Source organism: Amia ocellicauda, chromosome 5 (genome assembly GCF_036373705.1).
Source record: "Amia ocellicauda isolate fAmiCal2 chromosome 5, fAmiCal2.hap1, whole genome shotgun sequence".
In the NCBI taxonomy this organism is placed as follows: Eukaryota; Metazoa; Chordata; class Actinopteri; order Amiiformes; family Amiidae; genus Amia; species Amia ocellicauda.
This window is the reverse complement of record NC_089854.1, coordinates 33,766,725-33,792,771: the sequence shown is the minus strand read 5'-3', so window position 1 is coordinate 33,792,771 and position 26,047 is coordinate 33,766,725. Positions and strand designations below refer to the sequence as shown.

General features: G+C 40.1%; 1 protein-coding gene across 2 annotated transcripts; it reads right to left on the bottom strand.

Annotated features, from left to right (window-relative positions):
• Positions 1-932: 932 nt before the first annotated feature.
• On the bottom strand, positions 933-19,665 carry slc16a5a (solute carrier family 16 member 5a). Of its 2 annotated transcripts, none has more exons than XM_066704867.1 (6): positions 19,569-19,665; positions 17,513-17,753; positions 14,978-15,400; positions 12,519-12,662; positions 8,693-9,511; positions 933-1,842 (listed from the first exon to the last, which is right to left on the bottom strand). In XM_066704867.1, exons 3-6 carry the CDS (start codon positions 15,348-15,350, stop codon positions 1,604-1,606), a joined length of 1,575 nt encoding a protein of 524 aa, XP_066560964.1. In that variant the 5' UTR covers positions 15,351-15,400; positions 17,513-17,753; positions 19,569-19,665; the 3' UTR covers positions 933-1,603. The 2 variants fall into 2 exon arrangements, with proteins under 2 accessions (XP_066560964.1, XP_066560965.1); XM_066704868.1 differs by having other exon boundaries at positions 14,978-15,363.
• Positions 19,666-26,047: the final 6,382 nt, after the last annotated feature.

Sequence of the window (26,047 nt, the reverse complement as noted above, 5' to 3'; positions counted from 1 at the left end):
CTTCCCCTTTGTATAGAGCTTAACACTATTACTCGTACACAGTGAATGAAATAGGCAACATTCATACTTTTTTAAAAATAAATAATTTTATTTTTATGTAAAGCAATTTCCATTTGTATAAATATAACATTCATATTAACACTACTTTCAGAATATAATTAATCTATTATACAAAATATATAATATACCTTTGTATCTAAATTCACTGTTGAAGGTACAGTACATTCTGGAAAACCTAGCTTTTCTATCCTATCGTATACATTCACCACTAATTATTAGAATATTTGAAGAGAAAGTATTTTTGACGTAGCTGTTTTGGTTCAGTTAAAAAACAAGTGTTTTTGAAGGTGTGTGACATGATCAGGCCCCTGCAAAGAATTCCAGACACTTGGGTGGAATTTAATGAGTCGTAAAATTGAGTTATTTGATATTGTTATAGTGTTTCTTCAAAGGCTTAATTGATCATTAAAAAAAAAAAAAAAAAAAAACATTAATTAAAATGCATATTCACTCCACACTGATCGCTGAACCAGTAAGAAAAAGTAAAGTTCATGGTTGATGGTTTTCTTGTTAGCTAAGTAGTATTCTATTGATAATCAGCTGGTGCCAAATTTTGGAAAACAATGATCCGGGATTTAGCATGGTATATTTTCTAACCAAGATTATTTTTATCTGGGTCATTGATAGTATATTAAGTGGGGTATAGTAACCCAGTTAAAAGTAAAGATCAGTCAGAATGTAGGAATCTGATCACTGTTACCATGAGGTTTGAGAAACTGTTCCTTGAAGATTCCAAAACTAAGTGCCCCAAGTTGTGAGTAAAGATTCATAAAAACAAACCAAGAAATGGTAAAAAGAATTGTTTGGACAAGCCTTCCTCTCCAGGTAACGGAAGTCAAATTCTGTGTCATATATGTATATAAATGTGTTAGTCCAAAAGTTTGGCAAAGTGAACTGTTCCTAATGTGAGGTAAGGTGATTTGCATTGAAACACACCCCCTGGTGTAAAGAAATAAATACAACAAAAAGTATAAATCAAAAGTTGGGATTAAAGTTGATTGATTAAACAGTTGTGTATGTGTCTTTAGAAAGCTTAAGTTTATATAGAAATCACTAACTGTGGCTTAGTTTGTGTGGATCACACAGATAAAACTTAAAATAACATTTAAATTAAAAAAAACATTATCTTTACTTTTAAGGCATATATGGCAGTGTAATGACACACTTATGTAATGAAAATAGACAACTTTGATTAATGAAGGAATACACATTATTTGCCAGAGAGTGCAAGCTTAATAAAATTAATAAATAAGCACTATGAACAGAAAAAAACACTTGGGGCTCAGCTAGGAGATTTGGAATGGAGGGCTCCAAGAGGAGTGAAGTAGAAGTGTGTATAGCCCAGTGAACAGGTGGCACTTCTTTATACTAAGGGTTGTGGGTGTTGTGAACAAACTTCTGAACTATAACTGGGATCTGTAAAAAAACATCTTGAGGAGGTCCTTGGATCTTTGCTGCTATCAGCCAGATGAAGAAGATGGGTCAAATGGCTTCGTCTTTTTGGTAACCCTTATTGTAACATTCAAAGTTTGGGAGAGAAGCTTCAAACATTGCTGACAAACACAGTCTCAGCACTTCTCTCTCCTGCTGCCCTCTGCTGCTCCATGCCAATGTATTTACAGTCAGGAGAGAGGTGAGAGGGGGATTTCTCAGTTGCCTTGGTTCTCTCCTCCTTGTCCACCAGATAAAAGGATATCCAGAGGAAGACAGCAGCTGATGACACGGCCGCACTGCTGGCGTAGAAAACATAGCTGTACGTCTGTGTAGTGTCCACCAGGAGGCCTGCAACAGAGAGACACTTCACTCAGTCCAGAACATTTCAATCAGTGGGGTACAGTACAAGCTTGTTATTAGATTTAACGCATATAGCTTACATGTTATGTGACTTTAAAATTCACTCTAAAAAGACCCCGCACACATACACTCACTTTTATTAAAACAATTCCACTCTAAGAAAGGCAACAGCAATGTGTGTTTATAACTACAAATTCAATATATTCTGCATGGGGAAAAAAAGAAATTGGGGTTGGCTGATGTGTGCTTGGAGGCTTTTTAATAATCTACAAAAAGTATTAAACTGAAGTCTGTACTATCCCACCTAGCAGCCTTTATTTCTGCCTTCTAAATTGATTTAAATGATGATGCCTCAGTTTCTTAACTTCTGTATGATTGGCTGATATATATTTTACTTCACAGTTTATCATTTTCTAATAACCTTTTTAGAAAGTAATAAACTCAGGTCTAGATTGATCTAAGTTTTAATCTAAATGTATTTCATAAAAGTGGTTTAAATGGAGGAAAATACATTAAACACATTTGTTAACCCATAGATAATATACTCAGTTGTTTCTGAACTGACAGCTGATCCTGTACCACTTTAATGTACCACTTTAAGAGCATGTAGAGAAGAGTTTTTTTCCCCTTAAATGTTTTAGAACACTGCATGTTTTATCAGGTTAATGAAACGCAAAACAATTATATACTCTTTCAAAAAAGCAGTTTCCAGTTCGATTTGATCACGAGCAAATTTTGAAACTTAAACAGTCAAAAGACAGTATGTCAAAAAAATACTGATATTTTGCATCATCAGTAACTACAGCTACACTGTCAGAGATCTTTACCAGTTGTCCAATTCTTGTCTTGTGCAAATCATCAATTTAGGGTAGATATCCCCTTCTCCCTGCTGTAGAAATTGCTCCCATATTTATTATGTTATTATCAGAAATGCATGTAGTTTGGGATTATAGGGTCTAGATCCAAAATGGCTGCCAGTTACCTGATACTTACCAACAGGTGTAGCTCAATAGCCAAGGGATTAGATAAATAAAGGTGCTCCCTGAGAGAACAAAGGAGCTCTGACTGGTGGAGAAAGAGGGAAGATTAAGTGCAATCAAAGTGATTTCTGCAGATTGCAGAATTTGTCTCTCTTTTGAATGTGGGATTGTTAACTTGCACAAACAATCTCCACTGCACATTAATCTCCTCTTGTTGGAGAGGAGATGCATAACTCTGTCTTCACAGTTTGTCCCACAGCTGTGGACACCGCATCACTTTGTTGTCTATTATTATTATTATTATTATTATTATTATTTATTGGCAGACGCCCTTATCCAGGTCAACTTACAACATAAGTGCAAAACTAAGTCTATGGAAACTATTATTACTATCAAGGAGTAAGAAACGCTAACACTCGGTCGACTTGATAATAATGATATGCATTGCTGTGGGGAATACAAATTCAGTGATTTTGTAGTTTTTCGGCTATCCAGAAAGTTATGACAAAACATCCTGAATCCCTGAAAGAGCATACATGCTGGCTTTTGACATCTGTCATTATCTGGTCAGTTTTAAATTTTAACGTTTTATAAGTTGCTTAATTGATAGATTTATTGTGGAAGAGTTGTATATATCTTACAGGCATACACTATACCAACAGGTAAAGACATAAAACTGTGATTTCCGATTTCCGACCACTGCCTTATTACATTTGAGCTGCCTGGAGTAGAATCAGACACACAGGAGAGGAACATACAGTGTTCATCACCTTCCCTTCCTTTCTAAGGTTCTAGAGAAAGTAGTTTCAAAGCAATTGCAAGCTTTTTTAACCGATAATCATCTTTATGAAAAATTCCAATCAGGCTTCCGTTCCGGCCATAGTACAGAAACGGCCCTGTTAAAAGTATTGAATGACGTGTTTAAGTCCTCCGACTTAGGGCACGCCAGTGTTATTATTTTATTAGACTTAAGTGCGGCTTTTGACACAATCGACCACAAAATCTTGATACACCGCTTAGAAAACCGTATTGGCCTATCTCACAATGTGCTGTCATGGTTTAAATCATATCTGTCAAACAGACTCCAATATGTACAGATTAACGAGAACCACTCAAATTTAACTGAGGTTAAGTACGGAGTCCCACAGGGCTCAGTCCTCGGACCTATACTTTTTTCATTGTATATGCTCCGTTTAGGTGATATCATTCAACGACATAATATTAACTTTCACAGTTACGCAGACGACACACGATTATATCTCTCAGTAAATCCTAACAATACCATAGACCTAGAAAAACTAATGTGCTGTCTGTCTGAGATTAAAACATGGATGTCCAAACATTTTCTTATGCTTAATTCTGACAAAACAGAAGTCCTAATTTTAGGAGACAAAAATCGAACTGTTCATCATGCACTGACAAAACTGAGTAATGATAACTTTAATGTCTCCCCTAAGGAGATGGCACGAAACCTGGGTGTCATCTGTGATCATAATCTATCCTTTGAATCACACATTCAGAATGTGTCGAGATCTTCCTTCCTCCAGCTTAGAAACATTGCTAGACTAAGACAATTCCTCTTGTTACAGGACACTGAGAAATTGATACACGCATCTACACTCACCTAAAGGATTATTAGGAACACCATACTAATACTGTGTTTGACCCCCTTTCGCCTTCAGAACTGCCTTAATTCTACGTGGCATTGATTCAACAAGGTGCTGAAAGCATTCTTTAGAAATGTTGACCCATATTGATAGGATAGCATCTTGCAGTTGATGGAGATTTGTGGGATGCACATCCAGGGCACGAAGCTCCCGTTCCACCACATCCCAAAGATGCTCTATTGGGTTGAGATCTGGTGACTGTGGGGGCCAGTTTAGAACAGTGAACTCATTGTCATGTTCAAGAAACCAATTTGAAATGATTCGACCTTTGTGACATGGTGCATTATCCTGCTGGAAGTAGCCATCAGAGGATGGGTACATGGTGGTCATAAAGGGATGGACATGGTCAGAAACAATGCTCAGGTAAGCCGTGGCATTTAAACGATGCCCAATTGGCACTAAAGAGCCTAAAGTGTGCCAAGAAAACATCCCCCACACCATTACACCACCACCAGCCTGCACAGTGGTAACAAGGCATGATGGATCCATGTTCTCATTCTGTTTACGCCAAATTCTGACTCTACCATCTGAATGTCTCAACAGAAATCGAGACTCATCAGACCAGGCAACATTTTTCCAGTCTTCAACTGTCCAATTTTGGTGAGCTTGTGCAAATTGTAGCCTCTTTTTCCTATTTGTAGTGGAGATGAGTGGTACCCGGTGGGGTCTTCTGCTGTTGTAGCCCATCCGCCTCAAGGTTGTACGTGTTGTGGCTTCACAAATGCTTTGCTGCATACCTCGGTTGTAACGAGTGGTTATTTCAGTCAAAGTTGCTCTTCTATCAGCTTGAATCAGTCGGCCCATTCTCCTCTGACCTCTAGCATCAACAAGGCATTTTCGCCCACAGGACTGCCGCATACTGGATGTTTTTCCCTTTTCACACCATTCTTTGTAAACCCTAGAAATGGTTGTGTGTGAAAATCCCAGTAACTGAGCAGATTGTGAAATACTCAGACCGGCCCGTCTGGCACCAACAACCATGCCACGCTCAAAATTGCTTAAATCACCTTTCTTTCCCATTCAGACATTCAGTTTGGAGTTCAGGAGATTGTCTTGACCAGGACCACACCCCTAAATGCATTGAAGCAACTGCCATGTGATTGGTTGGTTAGATAATTGCATTAATGAGAAATTGAACAGGTGTTCCTAATAATCCTTTAGGTGAGTGTAGATTGGATTACTGCAATGCCATTCTGTCAGGCAGCACAAACAGAGCTATTTCTGCACTTCAGTTAGTCCAAAATGCTTCTGCAAGAATTCTAACTAAAACAAAAAAACATGAACACATCACTCCAGTATTGGCTTCTCTTCACTGGCTGCCTGTGCGCTACAGGATAGACTTTTAATTGCTCTTATTAACATTTAAAGCACTTAAGGGACTGGCACCTCCTTATCGAATACACTCCAGGTCGGCCATTGAGATCACAGGAAGCCGGTTACATAGCGCTCCCTAAAATACACAAGAAAACCGCAGGTGGTAGAGCATTCAGTTATAGGGCCCCGAAGCTGTGGAACGATCTTCCAGCCAATGTAAGAGATCTCTGTCTTAGCCTTTAAATCATGTCTGAAGACTCATCTGTTTAGTCTCTGTTTTTCTAGCCCATAGTGCCGCCGGTGTGCCATGGAAATGCAATTGCACAGCTGTCTTTGGAAATGTCCTGCACTGCATGACCAGTATCTGAGCACGACTGCCTTCTTGTCTTCCAGCAGCAGCCTCCTCTGAGGGTCCAACGAGGCACCTTGTCCCCCACCAAGGAAGTCTGATGAGGCACAACCCACCCCAGAGGCACCTCACCACGGAGGGTCAACGGGGCATCCACACCCAAGGTGTGACGAGCCATCGCAACCCAAAGCCTGTTGATGGTCCAAACCCTCCACCCCCGATGGCCAGCGAGAGGCCTCCTCCAGAGGGAAGAGCACAGCCAGCAGCACCGATCAAGATTTTTCTGATCTTCTTGCTGCTGTAATAACTATACTGCCTGGAGGGGAGGCAACCATTAGGCCTAGGCCCTAAGCCGTGGACCCCCAGAGATTCATTTTCTCCTACATGCCATCCATAGGAGTTTTTTTGTTTTTCTCTCCTCCATGCCTAATTGGTTTATTTACTTAAATGATCACTCACTTTATTCTAGATCATGTAAGATGTTTACAGGTCTATATTTAATTTTATTGTATTTATGTATTGTACGTTTGTTGTATGTTTACCAGTCTGTAAAGCGCTCTGTGGCTACCCTGCGAAGGGCGCTATACAAATAAAAACTGATTGATTGATTGATTTTATGAATCATGCCTGTTACACTTTAAGTTCCTGTTATTTATTTTTCAAATGTAGATTGTTATTTATTATTATTATTTATTTCTTAGCAGATGCCCTTATCCAAGGCGACTTACAAAATATAAGCGCAATACAAAGTGCAAAAATATAGTGCAGTACAAGGCACAACATATTACATGTTATTTTAGACACACTGATTTAAAATAATTATGACCAGTTTCCTTTTCTGCCTGTATAAAATGGTGCTTTAGGAGGTTTTTTTTCTTGTTCAGAATTGAATAAATACATGAATGAATTAACAAATGAATAAATAATACATAAAAATTAAAACAATTACCAAACCTGATTAAAATAAACAAGGCACTAAGAATAGGATGTTTGATAATCCAATTATAGTCCAATTGTGTACAGGGCAAGTTTATAGAAATCAAGTGGTGCAGGCAGAATGGGGTTGTAACTACACCCTGTACAATTGCATTCAAAGAGAACCCCCCTGGGTAGTTTAGCCATCAACCTGAGACACTTAGAGCTGAATGTACCAGGGTCTTTGATACTGATGATCAATTAATGAAAGTGAAATTACAACAAAAATAATGTGTTCATAAATGTAAATGTTCAGAAAACAAATTTAAATTGTGTAAAAACAGCCTCAGAACCCAGCAAAATGTGCCAGTGTAAATGAACAATATTTCATATATTCTTTCCTTCTCCAACATCAGAAAAGCAGCAGCATTCATCTTACAGGCCCTAATCCTACAGAAAGAAAGCAACAAAGCCCAACAACCGTCCGGTAATTTATCCGAACACGCCGGAGTCTGAAAGAACTAAAAGACATTATCAGTGCCTGAGAGCTAGGTCAGAGCAATGTAACACCTTCCCTGGTTTCACAGAGAAACTAGATACTTTTCATTATTGTTGGTGGCACAATACAATAAGGGTAATTACTGACTTACGTCACCCCTGCATAAATAATCTGCACTCTTTATACACAAATGGTACTTGTACTGTAGCTTTAACAATTTATTTTCATTTATTTTTGTTTACTACGAATAAGCCTGACTGTTTGGTTTCTAAATAAGGCTCTGGATAAATATAGCGGTGTCCATTTAGAAAGGGCATATATTTCAGTTACAACCATGAAACCAGAGAAGCTTGTGCAGCCATTCCGAATTTCCAAAACATCCTCTATCGCTCACATTTAAACCTTAGCCATTGTGGGTGCACGTTATGTTCAGTGTGTGTCTTTTAAATAAATGTTAGATGGATTGTGCTGAACAAACACTGAAATGCTGTGAGAGAGGGCAAGATAGTGTAGTACAGCAAATGTATTTGTACTAAAATTATCTTGATCTCTAGCCATGTGCTAGTGGAAAGTTGTGACCGGATTATCGCTGGTATCACATTGTGCACCATAGGAAAGGGTCAGAGAATTAGGATTTTTTTAATAACGAAATTGAACGGTACTTGTTTGATCTTAATGAAGCATAAAATATCCTGTAGTTATTTCACAGAGCCATAGAAACTAGGACCACTCACAGACGAAATTCAAAAGGATTTAAACCAAACCCAGAAAGGAGGGCAGATCGGGAACACAAAATTCTATTGAAAAACTGAAATGAATCATTCTGGTAACAAGAATGTACAAACAGATGGAATGTAACAAAAAATTAAGTCATTTTCATACACTGCAAATTTCAATGTTAAACCATTCATCTCATCATAAAGACGCCAGTGGGGAGGTGTGTGAATAAACATAAATGTTTTTAAACGTAAAGGACTGCTGAGGAATTTCAGGAATTCAAAGGATTTCCGCATGTGTCCTGCAGTATACAGTATACAGAGAAGGCACTGTAAGAAATAACTTTCAACACCACTGGGATGTTCTTTGTTTAATGTTAGAAGAGTCCCTGCCTTACCTGCCAGGGGAGGCCCGATGAGCAGCGTCACGCTCTCCATGATGGTGAGGAGCCCCAGGGCACTGGGGAAGAGGCTCATATCCACAATCTCCATCATCACGGTGAACATCAGGGAGCCGACGACGCTCATGGACAAGCCGTACACCACGCAGTAAAGCACCAGCACGGGGAAGCTGGCCGAGATGCAGCAGATGCAGTTACTCAGGCCGTTCACGAACACTGCAGTGCTGAACAGGTACACAGTCTTCCCAGAGAAGTATTTCATGCCGAAGACGACGCCCGACAGGGGCCGCGTGAATATATTGATGAAGCCCAGGATGGCCAGCAGGAGGGCAGCTTTGCTCTGCTCCATGCCGTGGCTGGTGGCATAGGGCACCACATAGATAAGGGGCACGATGAAGCCCAGCATCATCCAGGTGATGCTTATGGTAAATGCCCGATACCGCCTGCTGGTGCAGAAGAGGTCAAAGGCCATGTGCTTCTGTAAACCGGCTAGGAAGCCCAAGAGTTTCTTCATCACCACCTGCCTCCATCCTCCTTCTTTAGGGCTCGCCTCCTTGATTTCTCGATGCCTGCGCCTAGGGTTCAAAGGCCTCATCACGGCTCCACACACACAGCAGTTCAGCAGCACCCCCCCCAGGATCAGAAAGCTGCCCCGCCAGCCCATGCAGCTCAACAGGAACTGAGAAAACAGAGGCCATATGGACAGCCCAATGGCAGTGCCTGTGGAGGAAATGGCATTGGCCAATGCTCTCCGCCGCACAAAGTAGTGCCCCAGGATAGTAACCGCTGGCTGGAAGCTTAGACAGAAGCCCAAGCCTGAAAAAGACAATGATCATCCCTTTTATAAATTTTTGAATTCATTATCATTATTGAATACATTACGCATCATTTAGCTCTTTTTCTAAGGTGATTTATATACTTCCATATAATGTACAAAACAATTACAAGGGTTTTGAGCATATTAAAAACAAACTTAGACAAGTTACAGTGAATAACCAGATACAGTCACTTCCTATGCCATCAGCTTAGTTGGTGTACAAATAAGAGTAACTGCTGCAGAAATAATGCAAACTGAAAATAAAGGCAGAGCAACCAAAAACTGGGTGTGGTCTGCTTTCCTTTCAAAACACCTCCAAAACATGCCTACACAAGCCGTTAAATCCACATGAAAAACTGTGAAAAATCCAAACATTTTAATTAAAAATAGATGGGCAAATTACCATCTGTTAATCAGATCATTTTTAAATATTATACATATTGTTCACTTGCTATGTACTGTTTTTTCCCAGCACTTGTTCCTAGCACAGATTCCTGCATTTTGAAACGGTTGTTGAACTGCTGAAGGTAGGTAGCCGGTTGCTTGTTTGTCCATGACTCAAAATCATGAGAAAAATTATGGTCTTGTCAGTGATCTTATTATTTATTTTCTGTACATCAGTATTTCTAACAGCCTGCACATCTAAAAATTGTGACATTACATAAATTTCCCTTAAGTTTTTGTTAGTCCCCTTATCGCTGTGTGTATATATATGGAAGTGTTTCAAATTAGAGGTCTGCTGCAGTACAATTGTATGAATGGTTTCCGACTACAATCAACAATCCACTTCCCCCTATTCCAAGGACATCTGCATAATGAACCAAGGCCAAATTCAATTTCTGCATAATTTTCCATGTAAAAATGATTTTCAAAAGCAGCAGCATTGTTATTTCCTGAATAAGTCCATTGCCTTTGGTAAACGCGATTATTGTTTTCTACAGATGCTGCTTATTAATTGCATGAATCATTCAAAGGGCTGTGTTGGCTATTGGTAGTTGTCAAGGCTACTGCAATGGCCCAGTCTGTGCTAGGCTTTTAAAGCTTACACAGCTGTATTCCTCAATTCAGGAAGTATTACTGTTCTGTTTTTGAATAGGTAGAGTACGTTTTGAATTACTGTCATCAAATTGTTAAATAATGCAAAACAGCGGATTAATGTGGATATACTTGGGAATGGGAATCACAGTAGTTATCTTGAAACTGAAATTAGCCTACATTTTTCACATGAAGTAGAAAATGTTTGATGTTCATGATTGAATTGAAAACTTGGCATGGTTCTCTTCAGAGCACTGATTCAAGTCTTCTCTTCATAGATGGCTCTCCAACAATGAGGGAAAATATTAACCACGCATGCGAGATGAAGCTCCCTGTGTGGGTATCCTTCAGGAATTGGCTGGAATTTTAGGATTTTAAAACTGAACCAAATAAGCAAGAAGGGCCAATAGGACTACCATATACAGTGAGGGAAAAAAGTATTTGATCCCCTGCTGATTTTGTACGTTTGCCCACTGACAAACAAATGATCAGTCTATAATTTTAATGGTAGGTGTATTTTAACAGTGAGAGACAGAATAACAACAAAAAAATCCAGAAAAACGCATTTCAAAAAAGTTATAAATTGATTTGCATGAAAGTGTTGTGGTCAGATGAGACCAAAATCGAGCTCTTTGGCATCAACTCAACTCGCCGTGTTTGGAGGAGGAGGAATGACCCCAAGAACACCATCCCCACCGTCAAACATGGAGGTGGAAACATTATGCTTTGGAGGTGTTTTTCTGCTAAGGGGACAGGACAACTGCACCACATCAAAGGGACGATGGAAGGGGCCATGTACCGTCAAATCTTGGGTGAGAACCTCCTTCCCTCAGCCAGGGCATTGAAAATGGGTCGTGGATGGCTATTCCAGCACGACAATGACCCAAAACACACAGCCAAGGCAACAAAGGAGTGGCTCAAGAAGAAGCACATTAAGGTCCTGGAGTGGCCTAGCCAGTCTCCAGACCTTAATCCCATAGAAAATCTGTGGAGGGAGCTGAAGGTTCGAGTTGCCAAACGTCAGCCTCGAAACCTTAATGACTTGGAGAGGATCTACAAAGAGGAGTGGGACAAAATCCCTGCTGAGATGTGTGCAAACCTGGTGGCCAACTACAAGAAACGTCTGACCTCTGTGATTGCCAACAAGGGTTTTGCCACCAAGTACTAAGTCGAAGGGTCAAATACTTATTTCCCTCATTAACATGCAAATCAATTTATAACTTTTTTGAATGCGTTTTTCAGGAATTTTTGTTGTTATTCTGTCTCTCACTGTTAAAATACACCTACCATTAAAATTATAGACTGATCAATTCTTTGTCAGTGGGCAAATGTACAAAATCAGCAGGGGATCAAATACTTTTTTCCCTCACTGTACTCCAACAGTAATTTTGATTTGTGATTAAGAAATAATGTATTCTATATAATAACCTTCAGGCTACACTGCAGGTTGATTTTCAGCATTTTAGGCTGTGACACATTATTACTTGCATTGAGCAAGCTAAAGCCTTAAATACAATCAATGGGCAATCAATTGTGTGTGTGAATAAAGCACTGTATTCAAATTCTGTTTTCTGAAGTAAAATACAACAAAACTTGCTTTTTGTATTACGTGTTTTGCAGGGCAGAGAAATGTTGCAAGTCATTCTATTAATGTTGATTATTTCCTTGCCGTTTAGTCATTTTTTCAGTTTACAGTTCAATTAGTTGCTAATTTAAACTACATGTATTACAGATTGTGGTTTATCCTTCGGCTGGCAAAATAATATGTAACAAATTCTAAACGTATGTTCACAAACTGGAGTGAGGTCAAAAATATTTTTAAGGAAGTCTTCTTAAGGATTATAAAAGATCATAAAAATCCTTGAACCTGATGTCAGTGTTGTTTTCTTCTTACAGTAGAATGAAAACTTTTAAGTTTTGATCTGAAATCCCATTTTCATCCTAGCAGAAGCCTTGCTTTAAGTGACTCACCTGTGATGACTCCAGCTGTGATATACAGTTGACCAATGGACTGAGTGAAGGAACTGGTTGCCATGCCCACACCACTCAGGAGTCCACCAACCATGACCGTCACTCGGCAGCCATAGTGCTCCACCAAAACACTACAGAGAGGACCTACAGCAGGAACACAAAACACCCCAGTTACAGCAGGTACACACTGGAGACATGCATCTGGTTAAATCAGTCACGGGTGGATTTGAATTGTGGCATTCAAAGAGAGATATAACTGGTTCTTCAAAACTCATTTTATTTAGGTACATATTTATTTTGCCTTCTTTCTTACATTGTTTTTTTTTTTTCTGCTTCCCAAAATCAATGTAAAAAGCACCCAAAACATTGTTTTACAAAAAGTGTGCATCAGTAGACTTCTTAGTATACTGAAGCACAAATCTTTTCTTTTCTAAACTACCCTAATGACATGAGTTACAAAAGGTTTGGGCATATACAAAGGTAAGTTACAAAGAGTTAATAGTTAATTTTTTTGTTTGTTGTTTTATAAAATTTGGATCTGAACAAAGCTTATAAAGCTATTGTCTGTCAAGAGCCAATCATTCAAGACACACCTAGCCATGTATTTGAAATGTATGATTTTCTTATCTCAGTGTCAAACAATATACAAATTGCGTGTTAAGAATATTGATTTATTTAATGTTTCAATCCATCTACCTGTTAACTGTCTTGAAAGCCTGGCTGTGTAAAAGATACATCATGCTATCTGGCCAGTCCTTTGGTTCTAATTATTAACCACCCCCATAGGATATAGCCTAATTAAGTAGTGTTCTTAATATATAAAAAATAAGGAATTATATTCTACAAACATTAGATTCTAAAATATATAATTATGGTACATAAAATATAAAAAGGAAAATCGGGAGCACGAGTAACTATGCCTTTAGAGATAAGATATTATAATTGATGTGATTTTATACAGAATCTAATCAGACATTAATGGATCCCCATCACCACCCACAGAACATTAAGAACTGTCTGGTGTTTGTATCTCCATGTCCACATTCAGGATGCAATCACTTGAACTGGGGCAAAATAGTCATCATAACTAAGGCCTTGAATAACCATAGTTGCCATCCTTTTTACCTTCTCCACGAGTATATGTAATGTTTTATGGAAGCACAACATTACAATGTTCCATATGCGGTCTAACTAGGAAATAATCATTATTATATTACAGCACCTCTTTGGACTTGCATTCTACACTTGTTATATAAGCATTATAGCTCTTTAACGTATAACATACTTTACATTTTCCTGTACATTACTATAATTTTATACTTTTCTGTATTTCACCAAATCATGGATTTTGCAAGTGGCAGAGGTTTCCCTTTATTCTGTCATTAGATAGATTAACCACTTTATTGTTCTATACACTCCTATTCATTCCAATTCCGTACATTAGAAAACAAATGGAAGAACTGTGGTCATTGAAAGCTTTCTATTATCTGGGATTATGATTACTAAATTAAAACTATAGTAATATGGTTATCTTTCTGATAGCAAATTGTGGTAACACAAAAAAAAGGTAAAATTAAATGTAACCTGTTAAAGGCATGGTTATCGTAAGAGCTTCTCTTTTGTCCACATTCAGTACTGAGAAAGCATCTTAATTGAGGCTTACAACAAGTCAAACTTGGATCTTTGACTGAATTGGACTTCTTTCTCTGAGCATTGCATATTGTATATTTGTGCTCACAAAGATTACACAGGATAATGAATTGCTGCTCATCACATATATGCATACTGCCAATACTAACATGCCTCCAGACATTTCACCTAACCAGACATTTCTACATTTCTAGGATAAAGAAAGGGTTTTCTACGGGCTACACAGCCTCTGCCACCAAGCCAGCTGAAATAATGTCCCGCTCTTGCGCTCATCTCTGTTGCATGGGTGTGATGTTATGAAGAGACCAATGAAGGTGAGAGTGTGTGTGTGTGTGTGTAAAGGCCTGTTTTATCATGCAGTCCCCACTATAGGGACCTTTTGCAAGTGTAGTGCCATGTCCCCAGTGACTTTCATGTTAATAATTCATAAAAACTGCTTGATAAATACAAAACCCTTTGGCACTCGTTGCTTATAATACAGACTCACAACATTCATTTGCAAAATTATGTAAAGGTAAACAGACTTTATCAGATCTTATCATTTACATTACAGTTCCCCAGCAGCAGAGGGGCAGGTCCTCTAGCAATATTGACACAGAATAAGTGCTGCATACAGTGCAGTGTTTGTGCTATTTTATATTCAGTAAAATTGCCAAAAAGGGGAATGTTTTCTTGGTGAAAGCATAATAATTTTATTTATTTTTTACTGTCCCATGCTCTTTGACAATACTATTATAAGTGTAGGCCCAGTTAAGAGAAGTGTTCTGAGCTTTGGGGGCACCAAGTCTTCCCCACTGCCAGACACCTACCTCCAACGTGCAGCACAGCTGTCATGATAGAGGGCACCCACGACGTCTCGCTATTGCTAGCCTGAAAATCATTCTGCAGCTCCGTGTAAAATATGCCAATGCAGGATGGAAATGCAAGAGTCAAAGCTAGGACCAGAACGGTGGCAGTCAGCACCACCCATCCCCATCCCCCGTCCGGAGCAGGCTTCAGTCTCTGGCCAGCCCTCGACTCTGTCAGTTCCACGGCTGGGGTCTGAACCTCAGACTCCGATGGGCAGGCATTAGCTTCAGAGCCCCCATCCAGCTGCAGTGAGGGAACTCTTCTGTGGGCGCCTCCGTTTACACTCTCAGCATGTCCGCCTTGCCCAGTGTGAGGAGAGTGGCCTTTGGACATCTTCAGGTGCTGTCTGGGGGGTGTGATTCTTTTAATCAATCCCCTCCTGTCTACATAAAATTAAAAACTTTGTATATATTGCATTTACTCAACATTACAACTACAACAAAAATCAAGCAATCAGCTTTTTTCAAGCACCAGGTACTAGAGGGATTAGGATTAGGTCTGGTCCTTGCATGAATTCTCCAGAAAACATTTTAATATCTTCAATTGTTTCTCCTTAACCCCTTACTCAGTTTCATGCATTTCAAATCAACTGCTGGGAGTGGTTATTCTCCAGCACTGCAAGAGACAGACTTGTTGGTAGGGGTTTTGGTTGAAAGACCAGGCTTGACATTATGGGTCCTGATCAGACACAAAATTTGAACTCCCAGAAGTCATTGCATCAACAAGCATCGGTAAATCCCCAACTCCAGCCCCGGTAAATACGTTTTAGTAGAAGCTATCAATGGGAAAACACAGGAGTGTGTTAGTGGGGTGGTGCTGGAAAAACAGAAACACAGTGCCTCTATTTAAAGATCACTCGCTTAAATCTGAAACCGTTGTATCCTGATTATTTAACGATAATAACATAAAATACAATTAGGTTAAAAAAGTAATTCTCCGATCTTAATTTCATTTAAATGTATTCCAATAGCCTATCGCGTTATGATTTTTTTTTTACTCATTTTGTATGGTATTTGCAATACTACCTAAGCACGTTGTTGTATAGTGTGCTGTAATCGTGTTAAGTCCATAATGAATCTCAAAACCCTGGATAATCGTCTGCAAGAAACAGAAACAAAAAAATCAAAAAAGCTCTCTAAATATACCAGAATGATTTCTCAGTAAGGCCTCGCACTGACTCATAGTATTATTGCATTATTCACCCCACGTGTATCTATTTAAATTGGCGTACTGCACATACAGACGATACATACACTCACCTAAAGGATTATTAGGAACACCATATTAATACTGTGTTTGACCCCCTTTCGCCTTCAGAACTGCCTTAATTCTACGTGGCATTGATTCAACAAGGTGCTGAAAGCATTCTTTAGAAATGTTGGCCCATATTGATAGGATAGCATCTTGCAGTTGATGGAGATTTGTGGGATGCACATCCAGGGCACGAAGCTCCCGTTCCACCACATCCCAAAGATGCTCTATTGGGTTGAGATCTGGTGACTGTGGGGGCCAGTTTAGTACAGTGAACTCATTGTCATGTTCAAGAAACCAATTTGAAATGATTCGACCTTTGTGACATGGTGCATTATCCTGCTGGAAGTAGCCATCAGAGGATGGGTACATGGTGGTCATAAAGGGATGGACATGGTCAGAAACAATGCTCAGGTAGGCCGTGGCATTTAAACGATGCCCAATTGGCACTAAGGGGCCTAAAGTGTGCCAAGAAGACATCCCCCACACCATTACACCACCACCACCAGCCTGCACAGTGGTAACAAGGCAGGATGGATCCATGTTCTCATTCTGTTTACGCCAAATTCTGACTCTACCATCTGAATGTCTCAACAGAAATCGAGACCAGGCAACATTTTTCCAGTCTTCAACTGTCCAATTTTGGTGAGCTTGTGCAAATTGTAGCCTCTTTTTCCTATTTGTAGTGTAGATGAGTGGTACCCGGTGGGGTCTTCTGCTGTTGTAGCCCATCCACCTCAAGGTTGTACGTGTTGTGGCTTCACAAATGCTTTGCTGCATACCTCGGTTGTAACGAGTGGTTATTTCAGTCAAAGTTGCTCTTCTATCAGCTTGAATCAGTCGGCCCATTCTCCTCTGACCTCTAGCATCAACAAGGCATTTTCGCCCACAGGACTGCCGCATACTGGATGTTTTTCCCTTTTCACACCATTCTTTGTAAACCCTAGAAATGGTTGTGCGTGAAAATCACAGTAACTGAGCAGATTGTGAAATACTCAGACCGGCCCGTCTGGCACCAACAACCATGCCACGCTCAAAATTGCTCAAGTCACCTTTCTTTCCCATTCAGACATTCAGTTTGGAGTTCAGGAGATTGTCTTGACCAGGACCACACCCCTAAATGCATTGAAGCAACTGCCATGTGATTGGTTGGTTAGATCATTGCATTAATGAGAAATTGAACAGGTGTTCCTAATAATCCTTTAGGTGAGTGTATAACAGAGCTGCGATAGAGCAGCCTGTACCTGAACAGCGCTGTCCGTCCCTCCTCGGATCTGCCCCGACCGGCGCCGCTGGCTTCTCTGCGGGCTCTGCGTCTGTATTGTCCGGCTGGCTGCGTTACTCTCTTCCGCACAGCCTCTCCAGTTTCACAGCTGCGTCACTTTCCTGCACATCGGCATCACTGGACCAGCGATCCGGGCTGCAGACCCGACTGAAAGGGCTTCTACCCCGGCGACTCCTTCTCAACTTTCACCTAGAGCTCGGCTGGCCAAAAGCCAAGACACAAGTAGATTTCTCCTTTACTGCAGTAGTATTCCTGAAGTATTCAACTCGCAACTGATTTGATTTATATTGCCCATCTCATATCCATGCAACTCCATTGTAAGGAACGAATAACACTTTTTTTGTTCCCGAATATACATACAAATTCTTCAATTCTGTAGACACCAGTCATGCTCACATTTGGTCACTGATTTCTATTTCACAATCTGGGAAAGTGCAAATGCTCATTATACACTGGAACATAATGCAATTCTTTTTTGATGAAGTGTCTGATAACAATTGATTACTAACTATAGGAATGTATATAACTTTTTTAATTAATACAACTTATTAGTTTAACTATGAAAAATCCTATTAGTGTCCACAAAGTAATACTGTGTAACGTGTACAGATGTGGCAGTGCATTGCAAGGTGTAGTTCTCCACAGCAATGTAACAGCCAACATCTTGCATCAATATAATAAATGTTATTTACATTTCATAAAGTGCAGGTCCGTTTGTTGATTATTCAAGTAGTGTTAGTCTACAAGGTAACAATACAGTCATGCGATTTCATGAAACAGCAGGTGGTGAGTGTTTGTCGTGTAAGATTACCCCTACACACCATTTATAGCTAATATAAGTCACCGAAAACAGCAGTATTTTTATTACTAGGTCTTAAGCTACTGTCATTCCAGTCATATGTTGTCATGAGTTAAAATTGTAGTTTTCTGATGTGCTAGTTTATTATTGCATGATATACCAACGTTCCCCTATTTAAAAAATAATCACTCTTTCAGACAGGTTTTTAGCACTGAAAATGCAGATCAGGCTGATTTTTTTCAAGCATTCACAGCTGTAGCAGACAAGATTCAACTGTCAATTACTTGCACACAAGCATGCCACTTAGGGAAATCACTTTAAAAGCCTGGTTAGTTCACCTTGAGGCTTGAACACTTATGTGCAAAATGTGTATATTTTAATTATGATTAATGGCAGAAGTAGCCATTCAAAAGCAATGCCCTGGAGAACACCTCCTGTCTGCTTTAAGACACGCAGGGTGCAGACTGGCACAGTTGAAGAGAAACACTCAAATATTAAAATCACTGTGGGCCCCTCACACCTTCTGAGAGTATGAATTTCCTTCAGAAAAGGAAATAGCTTCAGACCAGATGTATCTTCATGATTTCTATTAATGATTTTGTTATGTGCTATAGTTCATTAACTTTACAGGTGACACAAACATAAGGGAAGCAGCAGTGTGGTGAGGAGTTTAGATTCTTGTTCAATAACAATACAAAACCATCAATAACAACCTATTATAAAGACTAGACTTAACTAGTCTATATTTGTTAAAACAGTGATCCGAAATGCCTTTTTCAGATTGTTTCTGTGTAGTTAAGCCCAATACCAGAATAACTGGTTTCTCGCAAATGTTTTTTTGTTGTTGTTTTGTTTTGTTTTGTAAACAAACACCTGGTTGTAGATGCATGTTAGTCCGAATAATGCGTTGCACTCAATAGGATTATGTGACAGCGGTATCAAATTCATCAAGAAATGGACATGAGCCAATATGCAATTTAATTTAACCACTTTACTACATGATATACACATGAAATAAGTGTAATGAGTGATAACTGACAATGGAGGTTCAAGCTCTACCAGTTCGTGTCAGAAAGGCTTCCTGCAATGTGAAGAAGTGCAACACAAGTCCTATACGGAAGTGTTGCAGCACTATGCTCTCGAATGAATCACTGAGAAAACAAAAGAGGTTTCACTTTCACACAGCCTGCAAAGAAACCTGGCAGGAAATCCTCACCTTCAAATGGGATGGTACCCCCCAAGACAGCCTTTACTTGGGATATCCAGCCTACATCGCTTAGCCACACACAGCTACCAAAGCCTTGAACCGCAGCCCCTGTCCTGTGGGGGAGGAGACAGGATGTAAGGGCAGCACTGTATGGTTGTATCGCAGGGCTGTTATGGAAGATGTTCATGCATGTTACTATTAAGTGAACGGGACCAGCTTTCCTGTGACACAGCTATCATTGAAGTTCATGTCCTAAGCTGAGGTCGTGAAATGCCGGCACGCCAACAAATATGTTGATTATTATTATTATTATTATTATTATTATTATTATTATTATTATTATTATTATTATTATTATTATTATTACGTATTTCTTAGCAGACGTCCTTGTCCTGGGCGACTTACAGAAAATCTGGAAGCACCGGAATGAGTTTACAGAGATACAGTGCCTTGTCAGCTGCAACCAGGAAAGCTTTGAAATGGTTTAATCGCTGGTTTAGATAATATACAACAGGCACACATCAAACGTTTTATTTATTTTAATGTTGAGGTTGAATGAACATTATTATTAGGGATCAGACTAATCCGCAGCAAACCTCCAGAACATAAATGAAGTAATGAGTGAGATTTTATTCAGGTGATCAATAAGATAATACAGCAGAGGCTGTACCTTAACATGACTTCAGCACAGTTGTATCTTCATGATTTATGATCTTGACGCTGGTATAGTTCATATGTTAAGTTTGCCAATGACACAGATGTCAGAGACGTTTGGGACAGAGTGGTATAATGAAAATTGAATTCCTTGTATTGTTAGATGGACAATACAATAATATTTAATCACAACGCGTGATGTTTTCATTTGTTGGTACTGGAAACAAAATTACAATTGTATTGTTATTATCTAAATACGTTCAGTAAAGGGGTATTCTTAATACAAGATATAGCAGCACTGCTAGCTTTAAATGTCAAGTATTTTTTATGAATATACATAATACACATTAAAAAATCACTGAAACTACTTTTATATGGTTTCAAATTATCTTCGTCAACGACTTTAAATATTATATATTTAGATATGGTTTCTAATTTTACATGCAAATAAACCTTTGCATTTAATCGCACACTGTGTTCTGTTACAATAGAACGGGTAATGGAACATGGCAAGAACTGCAATTACGTCACAGGCATTATCAATCACAAGAACGATACCCTACAAAATATTAGTAAAATATTTAATACAGGGTATTGGAAATCCCCTGTACATCCTATCCGAGGAACTGTATAGAACGAAACGAAAGGATATGATGTTCCAGAGCTATAACAGTATTGTTATTTCAGTGGAAAAAAGTAGAGAAAATCATGATCTCTCTATTAAAAATACAAACCCTACACATCTCAAACACAACTGAACATGTCCTGTTATCCTGCACTGCTCTTGCAGGCCATAGGTCCATCATAAGATCAAATACTTATTTCCCTCATTAACATGCAAATCAATTCATAACTTTTTTGAAATGTGTTTTTCTGGATTTTTTTGTTGTTATTCTGTCTCTCACTGTTAAAATACACCTACCATTACAATTATAGACTGATCATTTCTTTGTCAGTGGGCAAACGTACAAAATCAGCAGGGGATCAAATACTTTTTTCCCTCACTGTAGATCAAGGTTAATTACTGTTACAACACTGAGAATTTGTATAATGAGAACTAGCAGGCTTTACAGAAGCTCACAGACAACAATTAAAAAGAGAGAGGCTTGCACAAAATATATCAATTCAAGCACTTTCAATGACCCATGTCTATTTGTGTCTATTTTAAAAAACGTTCAAGGCCTTGATTTTTTTTATCTCAAGGGGCTTTAAATACTCTATTCAATTATTCAATTAAACATCTAACTGCATGGGGACTGGAGGGGGAGAACACAAATTAAAACGTGCAAATGTGATATAGGTGTATTTAATCAAAGTAATCAAAGTGAAAAACGTACAGTGGACTGAGACCGCTACATTTTTAACAGTTAAAACTGCATAAAACCATACACAAACAATTTCATGCATATCAAAAGGGACAACTCAGTCAATGTGGTCTGGATCTCAGCAACTGTACACATATGAAGGCTTAAAATATATAATTTAAAGCAGGCATAACTATACTCAGTTGTTAACAAAATTATTCCAACCCCTGAATTGTACGGAATAATAATAACAGTAAAAACATTGTTACAGTAATAACAATAAATACACATGTGACAGATGCATTTGAAACTCCCCACTCAGGATTCGAGTGAGGTTTAATGCTGTGCTGAGGGGTTACGTCACTTGTAATGTGTTCATTATGCAGAATGAGCCTATTTACAAATAGGCACATGTAGAATATTCTAATATGAACATGTTGATGATTATTATGATTGTAGTTTGGATAGTTTTTAGGAGTTGTGTCAAGAAAACTAAAACAGGCACATTCATTTTGCTCTAAGACCAGTGCGCGGTGGCCAGGCCACTCACTCGCTGTGGTCCGGACCTCGGACACACACTCACACAACGGGCAATTTTGAGTGACCAATTAACCTGAACCGCATGTCTTTGGACTGGGTGGAAATGGAATGAAACCAGAATACACTTAGAAAAGACAAGCGAGATATGGAGAGAATAAGCAAACTTCACAGAAGTTTAATGCATTATGCACATTTCAGTCCAGTGGTTAGCCTACACATTAACCAAGAAGTTATGTTGTAATGAAGCTTGCTATAGTTTCAAGTTCACTTCGATGTTTGCGTCTGTAAAGTCTAAGTCTGGCAAGTTGATGACTGATGTGTAGTCCTCCAATTATTGAAAGGCATTAACAATTTCTGTCTGTAGTAGCCTTGCTGAAATTAAAACCTAACCTAAACCTTTATTTCTTAGCAGATGTCCTTATCCAGGGCGACTTACAAAATATAAGCGCAATACAAAGTGCAAACATACACTGCAGTTCAAGGCATAATACATTTTACAAATTCCAATTTAAACAAGTGTACACACTATATGAGGTCTTTCATCCTGGATTGTAAAAGCCGAGTGCAGACAAGATATTAGGTCACAGTCAAGGGCCAAGGGAGCATAGGGGAAATCAAAATACAATACGAGTACTAGTAACGCAAGGCAAGTAGTGTGGTAAAACATTGTAAAGTGCTATCTTACAGGAAAGTAAATGACTAAGTACTGTCTGAAAAGATGCGTCTTGAGTAATTGCCAGAAGGATGTCAAGGACTCTGCTGTTTTGACTTCAGGAGCGGCTTTGGAGGAAGGGGAATGGAGAGGAGGCAGAGTTAGCCTTCTGACACCGGTAGACCGCAGTGGTCTGGAGGGGATGTATAGGGAGACGAGGGTCTGAAGGTAGCTTGGTGCAGTGTGGTTGAGACAGTGGTAGGTGAGGGTCAATGACTTGGGAGCCAGTGGAGGGAGCGGAGTAGAGTAGCATGTGCAGATCGGGGCAGAGAGAATACCAGACGAGCTGCAGAGTTCTGGATGAGCTGGAGCGGCGGGTAGTTGTTGCAGGCAGGCAGCATGGTGATGTGCTGAGTGTAGGAGAGCGCAGAATCGAGGATGACTCCTAGGTTCTTAGCAGAAGAAGAAGGAGAGAGTGTGGTGGATTCCAAGGGGATTGAGATGGAGAGGTCAGCAGAAGGTGAGGAAGAGGGGGGAAAAAAGAGGAGATCCGATTTGGAGAGGTTGAGCTAGAGGTGGTGCGAGTGCATCCAGGCAGAGATAGCAGACAAGCAGGAAGAGATGCGAGAGGGGATGAGAGGGTCAGAAGAGGGAAAAGACAGGAAGATCTGGGGATCATCTGTGTAGAAGTGGTAGGAGAAACCATGGCATGCGATGAGGGGGGATGTGTAGAGAGAGAACAGCTTAATTAAATGCAGAGGGGAAACAGCCAGAGAGGAGTGACGAGTTGAGGAGGGAGGTGATGAAGGGGGGTAGATCAGGAGCAGTTGCTTGGAGGAGGCGAGCGGGGAGAGGGTCCAGGGCACACGTTGTAGATTTGTGACCTAGGAGGAGAGTTCAGAGTCCGAGAGAGGTGAGAATGAAGAAAAGGAAGGTTAGTCAGTGGGAGACTTGGGTGTGATGGGAGAGGAGGGTGGACTGTTGAAGTGCTTGTGGATGTCTGTGATCTTGGAGGAGAAGGAGGAGGCAAAATCATCTGCAGTGAGAGACGAGGGAGGAGGAGGGGGGGGGGCAAAGAAGGAGGAGAAGGTGGAGTTGAGTTTACGTGTTGACAGAGGATTCAAAGAGTGATTGGAAGTAAGACTTCATGGCTGAGGTGAGTGAGGAGGAGAATGTGGACAGTAGAGAGCAGTAGAGTTCAAGGGCAGCTGGGAGTTTGGACCTCTTCCATTTCTGTTCAGTGGCACGCAGACTGGATTGGGTTGAGCGGAGAACGGAAGAGATCCAGGGCTGAGGGAGGGACGGACAGGACAAGATGTGAGAGGACAGAGAGAGTCAAGGGAGGAGGTGAGGGAGGAGAACAAAGAGCAGGTAGCACAGTTGACAGACATCTGCCCTGTGAGTGGGGGGAGATGGGGAGAGAGAGAAGTTAAAGGAGTGAAGGAGAGGAAGAAATCCGGCACAGTGGGAAGGATTGGAGAGGTGGATGTTGAAGTCTCCCAGGAGGATGGTAGGTGAGGACAGCGAGGGCAGGGAGGAAAGAAGAAAGTTGAGTTCATTCAGGAAGGAGGCAAGTGGACCAGGTGGACAGTTGAGAACTAGAAGGAAGAGGTGAGAGGGAGAGGTGAGTTCCACTGCACTGGAATTCAAAGCTGTTAGTCGTAATAGAGGAGAGAAGGGGGTACAGAGAAGAGGAGAGAAGGGGAGAGCAGGAGCCCTGTTTGGGGGGAGTGGGACAGGACAAATAGAGAGGATAGGGCAGCAGGGGTGGTAGAGTTCTCTGGGGAGATCCATGTGTCAGTGAGAGAGAGGAAATCCAGAGAGTGGTGGGAGGCGAAAGCAATGATTAAGTCAGCCTTGTTGGAAGCTGAGTGGCAGATCCACAGGCCTCCAGAGAGGGGACTAGAGGGGAGGGAAGAGGAGGGGAGCGGCAGGGAGATGAGGTTAGAGGGATTAGGGAGGCAATGGTGTGCAGGTGCACACAGAGAGCAAGGGGAAAGCAGGACAGGAATCAGAGAGATCGTCATGGCTGCCTGCTCTTGCTATGCAGCGTCTCCTCGCAGTCTTCTCCTCGCTGGAGTCCCACAACTAGAGTCCCTGCCCTTTGTCAGCATGGACCTTCGTAAGGGGGGGCACTGAGGCTGCTGGCGCTGACTGCTGCCATGGAGGACTGGGGGCCTGTTAAATTGCCAACCTATAACTAATTAGCAGAGAGCACACCTGAAGTGCATTGGATTACACTGCTCTGTCCAGATCCCGCAAGTCACACCCTAGAACAGCGTCGGCCGAATTTAGTGCTTGGAATGTCTGGAATGCTGAACTCTACATAACTGCCTGCTCTAATTGCAGAAAAGTTTAAGCTAAGCACACAACAACACTGTAAATCTCTCTCTACAATAGTATATGCAATGCAGATGTTTCTGGTTTCAGGAACTGCATCAATATATAGTTCAAACAGTAGCTGCCCTCACGAATATAGTGAAATCGGGAGCAATGTGTTATTGAATCGTTCACTGCGTCCTGGCTTCAGAACTTAAAGCCTAACACAATCAAATTAGCGTTTTGGTTTTCAGGCAGTAGGAACAACGATCTGGATAGATTTTACTAGAGTAATTCCACAAAACAATGATCATCTAATTATTCCATCAATTCTGCATCTTCAGAGTAAATAGAATAAGTGATCCTACAACAAGTGTTACTACTCTATTTTGTAAATATCACATTTTATACATTTCTATTTAGGAACTAGAAATACCTTTGCCTACAGTCCAGGTCCCTGGATGTGTGAACAATCCACTCCAGGCATAGGCAGCAATACCATATTTTCCAGAGCGACTAGAAAATGGTTCCCTGGAAAAATCAGTGTTCCCCTACCTTTTAATCTGCAAATGCATGGTTGAGAACTGAAACCTACTGTGTATGCAGGTGAGAGAAGCTCAGACTAACAGTGTAATTTTCATACTTCTTATACAGTATATGCTTAAAATATACAATTGACACCACATTTTCCAAGCAAACTTAAAAAAAAATGTTGTCCCCTTTTTCCTACTGCATAAATACATACCAGTCTTCTGTAAATACACTTCGGGCAGCAAGACCTAACATTATTTATTTTCAACTGGAAAAAAAAGAAAAAAAATCAAGTTCAGTGTTTCTGTTTGTTTTGGGGGAAATAAAATTCCAATTCAGCCTAAAATCGTGTGCTGATGGTGTGATGTTTTCACTTGCCACATAATTATACACTCCCTTTTGAAAGAACAGTATGTTTCATAATTACAAGGTGTAAACTCTGCATGAATAATTTCTGTGGAAATGCAAATACGTGCACAACATTTTTT

What these genes read in the sequence shown, in the direction of transcription:
- slc16a5a (XM_066704867.1), bottom strand. Translation starts at nt 15,350, where the DNA reads ATGTCCAAAGGCCACTCTCCTCACACTGGGCAAGGCGGACATGCTGAG. An exon ending in AGCTGTGCTGCACGTTGGAG is followed by an intron (nt 12,663 to 14,977) that starts GTAGGTGTCTGG and finishes TTCCTGCTGTAG; the next exon opens with GTCCTCTCTGTAGTGTTTTG. An exon ending in CATCGGGCCTCCCCTGGCAG is followed by an intron (nt 1,843 to 8,692) that starts GTAAGGCAGGGA and finishes TCTCTGTTGCAG; the next exon opens with GCCTCCTGGTGGACACTACA.